This window comes from Fistularia commersonii, chromosome 4, assembly GCF_037954325.1.
Source record: "Fistularia commersonii isolate RoL2024-O1a breed Wild chromosome 4, RoL_Fcom_v1.0, whole genome shotgun sequence".
In the NCBI taxonomy this organism is placed as follows: domain Eukaryota; kingdom Metazoa; phylum Chordata; class Actinopteri; order Syngnathiformes; family Fistulariidae; genus Fistularia; species Fistularia commersonii.
This window is the reverse complement of record NC_141287.1, coordinates 16421139-16431600: the sequence shown is the minus strand read 5'-3', so window position 1 is coordinate 16431600 and position 10462 is coordinate 16421139. Positions and strand designations below refer to the sequence as shown.

General features: G+C 42.3%; 1 protein-coding gene across 1 annotated transcript; it reads left to right on the top strand.

Moving 5' to 3' along the window:
* Positions 1-3023: 3023 nt before the first annotated feature.
* LOC147234908 (immunoglobulin superfamily member 3-like) lies at positions 3024-8628 on the top strand. Its single transcript, XM_086144646.1, has 6 exons — positions 3024-3155; positions 3387-3758; positions 3870-4286; positions 6024-6437; positions 7765-8157; positions 8246-8628. Exons 1-6 carry the CDS (start codon positions 3083-3085, stop codon positions 8440-8442), a joined length of 1866 nt encoding a protein of 621 aa, XP_086000772.1. The 5' UTR covers positions 3024-3082; the 3' UTR covers positions 8443-8628.
* Positions 8629-10462: the final 1834 nt, after the last annotated feature.

Genomic DNA, 10462 nt, shown 5'->3' with positions numbered 1-10462 from the left:
CAGTTCTGTTGCTTTGAGTTGTGGATTTGTTTTTTCCTGCCCGCTTAATACTTCCCATTTCTGTTGCACACGTAGCAACGAACTTATCAAGACACTTCCTCTTCTTATAGCATGAAAAAATTCCCCTCAAGTAACTGGGTTTTCCTCTCCTGTCTAGGCCAGAAACAGTTTGCTCATAAAGCTTACCAGTTTTATTAACTGGTAACAATTAAATACTGCCAGGGAAGCGTTTGCCTTGTATGGGATCAGTATGCAGTTACACAACAACCTGGGGTTGTTACAGTGTAATTTCGTCAAGAGTGAACCTTGTTATATAAATATTCAACCTGTATTTTTTTCCGTATTTTGTCCTGCTGCGTATTTGTGTGGATACTATACCACAATTTATTTTGTATTTTGACAAATTTGATTGTATTTAATAGTTGAATATATCATTTACTATATAAAATTCCCACATTACATGGATAACTCATACATCTTTGCAGTTGCATTTTTGGGCATGTGGCTTTTCTTTACGGTACATTTCAATGGTATATTCTGTCTCACAGCATCAGTGACCCTGGTTTGATTCCAACAAGGGTCCTTTCTGAGCGGACTTTACATGTTGTCTGTGTGGGCATCTCCAGTTTCCTTCCACAGTCCAAATACGTACAGAAGGTTAATCGGAAAAAGTGTCATTCTGTGTGAATGACAGAACGATTGTTTATACACGTGGTCCTGCGATTGACTGGCGATCAGTCAAAGTTTTACCCTTCCTCATGCCTGATGGCAGCTGAGATAGGCTCCAGCGTCTTCATTGACCCTAACCGTAGGATAAGCAAATATTTTTATTTTTAATATTTTTGAAGGTATCAAAGCCTCCCTAAAACCCTGGAATATTTTCCTTAACTGAATTGGCTGATCGGACAGCTGAAAAGTAATCAACTTATAAAGTGAAATGAATGAAAAAAAAAAGGAAAGAATAGAAGACTCTGGTGTACTGGAGTCATCCAATGAAATTGGAGCTGTTGTTTACGCAGCTGACAAAGGCAGGTGCTTTCTTCTCCACTGAGAGGCACTATTGCTTCACTGATTTAAAACATTATATTAAACTTCAATTTAAGACCCTCCAAAGGACCCAATCTGTTTCCTAGCAACGAATTTCACCGCAGATTTTCATTTATCAAGTTCTGTTTATTGATTACGCTACTCAATAATCATAGGCTGTGTTTATTCAGTTTAATCAGATATGGGACAAATAAAGGTGTTTTGAAAATATGACCCACATAGTATTTTTTGTGTCAGCTCTGCGTGACAACTGCAGAGTACACCACAGCATAGCAGCAGCTAGAGGTGGGGATCATGGCCGGCTGCACCATCTCCCCCTTGGCCTTCACCTTGGCCATGGAGGTCATCATACGGGCTTCACGATGGGTGGTTGGCGGTCAGCGAATAAGACCCGGACTGAGGCTGCCACCAGTCAGAGCCTACATGGATGACCTCACAACACTCACCACAACCAAGGCTTGCACAGTACGGCTAATAGGCAAGCTCCAAGACAACATCAAGCTGGCTCGCATGAAGATCAAGCCGAGCAAGTCCAGAAGCATTTCCATCGTGAAGGGGAAACTGTTAGACCACCGCTTCTACATTGGCGAGGAACCAATTCCAATGGTTTCGGAGAAGCCTGTGAAGAGCCGAGGTTGCTGGTATGACGCCTCCCTCAAGGACAAAGAGCAAATAGAGCAGCTCAGGAAGGAGGTTGCCAGCGGCCTGGTGTCAGGGTTCACACCTGATCCCCATTGTAATCGGCGCCAGCTGCAGCAGATGCCGCTAATCAAGATCCCTATAAAGGGCAGTGGCACGCTCTGCCTGGCGCCGGGGGATTGTGGTCCTCACAGACCACTGTGAAGCCCTGCCACGGCCGGACCCCAGTCCTGCCACGGCCGGACCCCAGTCCTGCCACGGCCGGACCCCAGTCCTGCCACGGCCGGACCCCAGTCCTGCCATTGTGGCTTGCAGAGCCCTGCCACGACCAGGACCCATCCCTTGTTCACGCCCTTCCTCCTCCGTCATCCCGTTGGCACACAACTCCATTCGTGCGGGAGGGGCAAGCCAACCCCCCCCCCCCCCCACGAGAACTGACCTTGGGCCACTTGCCAGTGCATGGGACTGGAAGCTGCTAGCGGACCTGGACAAGAGACTTTGCTTCCCAGAGATCGCATCCACCAACCTGCGACCAGACCTTGTTCTGTGGTCATCCTCTCTCAGGCTCGTCTACATCATAGAGCTCACGGTGCCCTGGGAGGGTGCCGTGGAGGAGGCCTATGAACGAAAGAAGCTGAGATATGCTGAACTGGTCACAGATGCTCCGCGACAAGGCTGGAAAGCAAAGGTTCAAAAGTATGCTGCAGAGGTTTCGTAGCCACGTCAACATCGAGGCTACTCAGGGAGATGGGAGTTAAAGGACGTGCCTACAGACAGGCAGTCAAGGACCTCTCCAGGGCTGCTGAGAACGGGAGCCTGTGGCTGAAGAGAAGAGATCCAACGTGGGCCTTCAGGTGAGCTGATGGCATCTAGGGAGTGAACCTGGGTCGCTGGGATTCACTGCTGAACCATCTGGAGATGTCGTGGGCCAATCAGCGAAACATCCATGAAGGAGGGCGCTCACTTGACAACCCGAAGGAGGTCATCGCTCACTTGAAACCCCACAGAGTCTCATCGGTGCCTTAGGCATGATTTCATCAAGGGATACCAACACCTAGTCCTACACAACAGATTTGACTTTATTTCAGTTGGGCGAAGTTGTTGAAATGATCACCGAGGTCCTTCATTGAGAATGGAAAGGAGAATTTGGATTCCATTGTGCGAATCTTGCCTATCCTTTAAATTGCTCGATATGAAGTTACTACACATAACGAACATTGACTTTGCTGGAAGTGCATCTTGATGCATGGTAGTTTGACAACATTCTGAGTTTGCAATTTATGTGCACTTCCCCTCAGTGCACCAAGAGGAAGTGGAACCTTCTTTCTTCTAAGTCTCTTCTTAGACAGTGAAGTCGGTAATTATCGGGCTGGATCTCAAGTACTACAGATTCAGGATGCAGTGTCTCCTGCGATCTTTTTGGGTGCCTTATTTTCTCTTCTGCCTGGAACTTCTAGTCTTGCGATGTGGTAAGGAGTTCACTTAATAAAGATATCAAGAAAAAAATCTAGTACTATGAATAATTCTAAAATTGAATTTAAAAGCGTGAAACTATTGATGTCATCTTAATTCATATTAAATATTTGTTTAATATCATACAAATTTGTATCAGTACAAGCTGAACTGCTTTTTCATTTGCAAGTCCAGTCACCTTTGTATCCTTGGTAATCTTTCATTTGTTTTGTCTGTGTTGCATTCAGGGGAAGCCAAAGTGCTCACAGAAGTTAAGGCTGGACCCCTGTATCGGGTAGTGGGCTCTTCAGTTTCAATTGTCTGCAATGTGAGCGGCTTCATTGATGAAAGCGTTCATAAAGAATTTGATTTTCGTGTAAAGTTGCCGGGCAGTATTCAGCCTTTGAACATCATTAGCACATATGACAAATATTTCACTTATGGCAAATACAGGAACAGGGTGGAAAACCAAGAAATTACACTGATACATTTATCACCAAACTCAGTCCAGTTTGTGATAAAGTACCTGGATAAAAGTGATGAGGGAATGTATGAATGCTCGGTAAAAAACACAGAACTGAAATATTACGGAACCTACAATGCAGAAATTTCAGTAAAAGGTGAGTAATACACAGCAAAGAAGTATCTTCATCATTAAGGTGACTTTTTTTTTTTTTTCCCCAATCAACCAAGTAAATACCTTTATCTCTTTCTTTGACATGATGCCACAGTAATTGAAAACTTGCTGACGGTCTCACCATCCATCTCCGGCTCAGCGAGCTTCAATGAAATGGACGCTCTCACGTTATCGTGCCAAGCTTTCAGCAATACTGTTCAGCATACCCATCTCTCTGTTGCCTGGTATCTCCATAAAGAGGACGAGGAACAAGCACGGCTTATTATGTCCCTCGACAGAGATTTCACACTGAGGCCGGGGTCAGGTTTTGAAGGGCGCTACAAAGCTGGACTCGTAAGGTTAGATAAGATAAGTGAGGCCATGTACAAGCTGACTATTGCTCGGCTGGAGCTTTCAGACCAAGGAAGGATCTACTGCCAGGCTCAAGAGTGGATCAGGGATCCTGACTTCTCTTGGTACTCCATCTCACAGAAGGATGCAGGGGAAACTACTGTGACTGTCAAAGGCAGAGGTTAGAACATTATAATTTTCTGTGGAAATGTTCTGCTTAACTGCTCTTCCTCTCCACAGCACTCGTGGTTTCCTGAAATCATCTTTAGCCTATTTTTTTTCTCATAGTGTCTTTTTTTTTTTTTTTTTTTTTTATAACCAGAGTTGTTGCAAAATGAGGATTCTCTGGTGGTGCAGGTGTCACCACAGCAGATAACTGTGCAGGAGGGACAAAAGCTGTTACTATCATGCGCCATTGATGCACAGAACCTTGAGGCAAAGTTCTCCTCTGTGGTTTGGCTCCAGGGGGGAAAGTTGAGCTGGCTCACATTGGGCCTAGGGGTATTTTGTCAGAAAGACTTGAATATAAAGACCAGGAAAAGAAAGGAGAGCTCAGAGCGAAGAGAATTGGCAGCACGTAAGAAGAGAAGACCGGGGAGAGTATATCTGCAGAGCATGGGTTCAGAATCGGGGTCAGGATGGTGCTTTTGAACAGGGTGCAGCTCCAAGGCTCGAACTTTCTTGTAGCTATCACCTCGGTCACAGTTTAGTACGCGGGGGGGGGGGGGGGGACAGGCTGAGTATGACAAGCATTCACGCATCATATCTGTTTGTTGTTGCTGCTGTTAAACATTCCTTAACTTTTTATCTGTATGCTTCTGTCTGGTTGCAGGTTAAAACAAAGCAAAACAGAACAAAAAAACATGATTTAAATTGGACATAATTCAAGAAGAACTCAGCACTGTAAACAGCAGTAATATCAACTGCCAAAATTCTCATACTCGTCTACCGAGATTGCTTTGCCTCAAAAGGTGTCTCCTTGCGCTTCGACTTTCAGACAAAGATAAAATTCAAAGCTAACATGGCAGAAAGCATTGAAGCAGCACCTTTGCATTTTTAAAGCTGTATTTAGATGCATTTCAGTTAGGAAACTGGGTTGATGTGACCTACTTGATTAAGAATACAAATGTTTTTAATTGATTTCTTGTTTTTAGGTTATTCATTCCTGATTTTATCCAAGCTTGTGACATTATACATACGTATACATCTCAATATGATGTATTTACCGATATCATCGGTCTCTGTCCAGAGGCAGTACAGTTCAGCAGTTGCAAAGTTATTGCAACACGTCCTGCATCGCAAACTTGCGATGTGAATGTGGACCCAACAGATGATACATATTTCTGTCTGTCCCAATTCAAATTGGTAATACTGGAATTATTGAAGCCTCAATAATAATATTCTTAAAAGAAACTGGTTTATATGTTTAATAATGAGTATCCTATCCATCTGAGTAAAGATATAACGTATTTGATGCATGAGTAGAAATTGTATCAGCTCCCAGGAGTCACAATTGCCACAAATCTCATTCTTATTGAACCATTTTCACCAAGCACTACCCCACTAATCCAATCCACTAAACCATTGTATGTATACATATATACAATGTATGTTTATGCTTTTGAGATGGCTATTTGGTAGAGTGTTGACTTCTGACTGCCGACTACTGGTACTTTGGATCTTCGGTGACTGAATAGTACTTTTTGCAAACCGCGTTGGATAAAAGCGTCTGCCAAATGACTGTAATGTGATGTAATGTTAATTTGTGTATTTTCAACTCTCAAATGTCTCAAGATTTCATCAAGCAGTATTACCAACATTTATATCAAATGATTTTGTCAATACTTTGTCATGATAATTTGGCATGAAACTACAGTATAAACTCAGATATATTTAATTGTAATCTCTCATACCCCAGTCAACGACCTTCAGTTGGAAAAAACAGAGCAGCTGAAAGAGGCAGAGGAGGGAGAAGAGGTGAAGTTCCAGTGCACCCTCACCTCAAGTCCATCCGGTTCTTCTTTATTTAACAAGGTCACATGGTTCTACAATCAAAAGGATTCCATCGACATGAACGTCTCCTTAGCGAAATTCGATCACACAGGCCTGCTCGTGTACCCAGAGCATCAGGACCTCATAGGCCTGCAGGAGAGGCTCATTCTCTCCAGACCCAGTCAGAGTAGTTTCTGCCTGGTAATTCAACAAGTCCATGAGGAGGATCACGGAGCCTACTGGTGTATGGTGGAGCAGTATCAGCTGGAACACGACGGTCACTGGGAGCAAAAAGCTTCAGTGAGCAGTGATCCCATCACGCTGTCCGTGAAGTTAACAGGTAAGACCACATCCATCAGAACATGGTTTCTAAAAAATTTTAAATAGCAAAATCAAGTTGCCAAGATTTTGGGAGCTCTACCGTTCCTGCATCATGCTGAAATATTTTGGGATTCAAAAGGCATGATCCAAATGTTCTCATCTCCAAAATCAAACTAAATCCAAAAATTATAATTGCATCTTGTTATTGTATAAGCATAACAAAGTTCATGAAACAGGTAGACAGTTTTTTTTTTTCTTCTTGCGTTATGAGTCATAACCTGAGTCATTTGCAGCTCTAATCACACAAACGTAGCAAGTCCAAGCATCAATACATTAAATGTTAATATGTGATTTCCTTTCATTGATTTACAAGACTCCATGATACTGGCAGTAGTTCATATGAATTAATTGTTTGACTATTTGAATCAAAAATGTTTTCATTTTGTAACGGGCCAAAAGTGTGAGGTGAGGAAATTCACACACACTGTCCTTCTGCATTCACTAACATTTATTAAGTAGATTTTCTGGCTTTATACCAATATCAGGATATACTCAAAGACGGAAAATGTAGTGGCAGATAACTCCAGTGAATATTTCGATGGATGCTTAGTAAAAAAAAGAAAACATAGATTCTGCCTGAGGGTTTGTGAATAATTATCTGTTGTCTGACTATAATGTGTATCTGTCAAAATGTGGGTGTTTTTGAATAAAGGGTTCAACAGCTACATCCAAATAAGCTGCTCCCATTTGTCACTATAAAGTCATCAAAAAAAAAAAAACAACAAATTTATGCAGATGGGAGTGACAGCAGGATAAAAATACATTTTCTTTAGATCTAAAACATAAGTAATGGGCATGTCATTAAATATTGACACATAAGTACTAACTTGGTTTTAGCTAACCAATTACAACTACTACTACTACCTCTACAGCTGGATGAGAGGGGTGGTCTCTGAAACCTGCAGGATTTCTCTTCCATCCATTTCATTCTTACCTAAAACTGATAAAGAGCAGGATGCAATCATTTAACACTGTAAAGTTTTTTTTAAAAGCTTTGCTCAGGACTCGCGCACAGCATAAAGAAATTTCTATGTGCCAGCTGGCCTAAGGTTTTTTTTAGGCTGGCAAGTATGCAAATAATGGGATGTTTTCTGCTCTATGGAGACTGTTGTGTCTTTGAAAATCCACCTAATCTTCACTCTGTCGCTTTACTCCATCCTGCCTCCTATCTGAATAATTGCACAGGAATTTGATTTTAAGCTTCTTTGATTGGTTTACCTGGAACTTGAGATGAATAATTCATGTTTGCGCTTTTTTTTTTTTTTTATCTTTGTGCTATTTGACAGAAAGTGAACTATCCATCGCAAAGAGAGACATGGAGTTAAATGTGAGCACGTCCATGGACTTCACAATATCCTGCGTTATCGTCAAACAATCCAGCCCCAAATCAGAGTTCCAGATCACGTGGTTTCGTCAAGAAAATGCAGAAACTGCACAATCTCCTATGTTCACAGTTTACAGAAACTCTACACATCATTACAGGCATGGCAAAGGTGATCGGCTGAAATTTGATCACCCCTTGCACGGCCATTTCAATCTCACTGTCTTGAAATCAGTTCCGTTGGATAGTGGCATTTATTCCTGTGAGGTAGAGGAGTGGCTGCCGTCTCTGTCTAATGGTTGGAGGCGAGTTGCAGTGGAACCGTCAGGATATATGACTGTCCATGTCAGACCAGATGGTAGGAGAAAATTTCATTTTCATTTTCAATTTCTCAAATTTCTCAAAATTGTATGAAATAAATTGTAATACTATTGCCCTTTTTGCAGGGGAGTTTGAAAGTAACACTGGAACTGAATGCAAGTTTGATCTCTGGACAGGACTTTTCATTTGTGTCATCATCTGCTCTGTAGTCATATTCATTGTGCAGCTGAAGTGCCTTCACAGAGCCAAGATATCGAAGAAAAAATCGGGTCGATCCCATTCGGCAGAGGTGGATCTTATGGCTGCAAAGCCAAGTACATAGAACTGAATTTGGTGAACTACGATATATATAGTTTTTCAGATCATTCTGCTGTTTTGCCTATTTTTATTACAGATTGTTGTTTTTTCAATTTAATTTCAAACACAATAAATGTTTATGAATCTGTTATTAAAGGAATTTTCTACTGTATACCACCAAGTATTAATAAATTGAATTAACATATCTCATTTAACGTTCCATATTAAATAGACATTACATTTTACATGTTTGACATCTATTCTATCCATAATCACTCGCTTCTACTGTAGACACCCGAGCATAGAAGAATAAGTTTGTTGCTTTACATTCCTTGAGCCGTAATTTAAATCAGGGGCCTTAAATGTTATTTCAAGGACCCCTGAACTGATGGAGAGATGGAGCAAGGACACCCAACTATATATAGTATACAGTGTGTTCTATATCAAACTGGACCAACTGCTATGTAAAACATTCTACAGTATTGTGCATTCAGTATTAAGATATCCAAATTACACACAGGTTACTTTATTCAGGTTTTTATATTAATAAGGTGCAAGGTAAACTGAGCAGAGTGGCTCCACCACTTCCATTTATATACATACCCTGTCAACTAATGCTGATACAAATATTGTCATAAGCAACTGCCGATTGCATGATAGTCAGACATACACATATCCTGCACTCAGGCTCACGGGGGATGCTAGCGCCTACCCAAGCTGTCATCGGAGCTAGAGGCGTGGTAAACCCTGGATTGGTCTCCAGTCAGTGACAGGGCCATATATGTAGACAGACAACCACTCACTCACTCACTCTCTCATTTTTTCCAATTTTTCACCATTTTTTTCCACTTACCATGCTGCATGTCTTTTGGCTGTGGGAGGAAGCTAGAGAACCTGGAGGAAAGCCATGCAGACGCAGAGAAAACATAAAAAGACTCCACAATGAAAGGTCCCCTTTGGTCGAATTAAACCAGGGTCCTTCATGATGAGAGGCCAAAGTGTTAACCATTACAACATCGTGCTGCCTCACAAGTTATTCAAATAGGCAATTTTATTTTTACCATAAATGTGGCAACAAAAAACAGGTGTACGAATTAGTTCCACTAGCATGCATTAACATACATGTCATCTTGCATACAACTCTATGCTGCTGAAATAACAGATAGATTCGTACTTGTGTATTTTCATTTTTTTAAAGCCAACCTGGTGCCGTGAATCAATCGATGCCCAGCTTGAGAAGCTTCCTGGTGTTGCTGAATGGTGTGCATTACTGACTGAGATATAACCTCCATTTAGCCATTTGTTCTATTCATCCATCTATATTCATCATCTGCTTATCAGGGTCAGGTCACAGGGGCGGCAGCCTTTGCAGAGACGCACAGGCCTCCCTCTTCCCAGCTGGTTCATCCAACTCTTCCAGGGGTATCCAGAGGGTTAGTGTCTGGAGGGTTCATTTTAGGTTATTGTTCACAGCTGAGAGACCTACCAGTGTGTCCCCAGTCCTCCCTGGGGCCTCCGCCTGGTGGGATGGGCTCAGAACACCTCTCCAGGGAGGCATCCAGAACGCATCCTGACCAAATCTCCCAGCCTACTCATCTGGCTCCTCTCAAAGCAGGGGAGGAAACTCAGTGGAGGAAACTCATTTCATCTGCCCGTATCTGTGATCTAATTGTTTTGGTCACTACCCACAGCTAAGACGATAGGTGAGGGTTGGAATGTAGATTGACAAATAAATTGAGAGCTTTGCCTTTCAAATCAGCTCTTTCTTTACCAAAATTGACCCGAGTAAGCACTACTTCTGACACTGCACCAACACTGTCAATCTCCCCTTTTTCTCCAACTCACTAACAAGAGCCAGAGATACTTCGACTCTTCTCTTAGGGCCGGATCTCATCCCTGATCCAGAAAGGCCACTCAAACTTTTTCCAACCGAGGACCTTGGGCTCAGTTGGAGGTGCTGATCCTCATCCTGGCTTTTTCACATCCGGCTGTAGTTGCTCCGGTCAAACCTAGAGATCACTGTTGGATGGAGCCAACAGAACTAC

Bases quoted from the DNA above. Each gene is read 5' to 3' on its own strand.
- LOC147234908 (XM_086144646.1), top strand. From the start codon at position 3,083: ATGCAGTGTCTCCTGCGATCTTTTTGGGTGCCTTATTTTCTCTTCTGC. The intron at 3,156-3,386 runs GTAAGGAGTTCA...TGTTGCATTCAG, and splicing joins ACTTCTAGTCTTGCGATGTG to GGGAAGCCAAAGTGCTCACA. The intron at 3,759-3,869 runs GTGAGTAATACA...ATGATGCCACAG, and splicing joins TGCAGAAATTTCAGTAAAAG to TAATTGAAAACTTGCTGACG.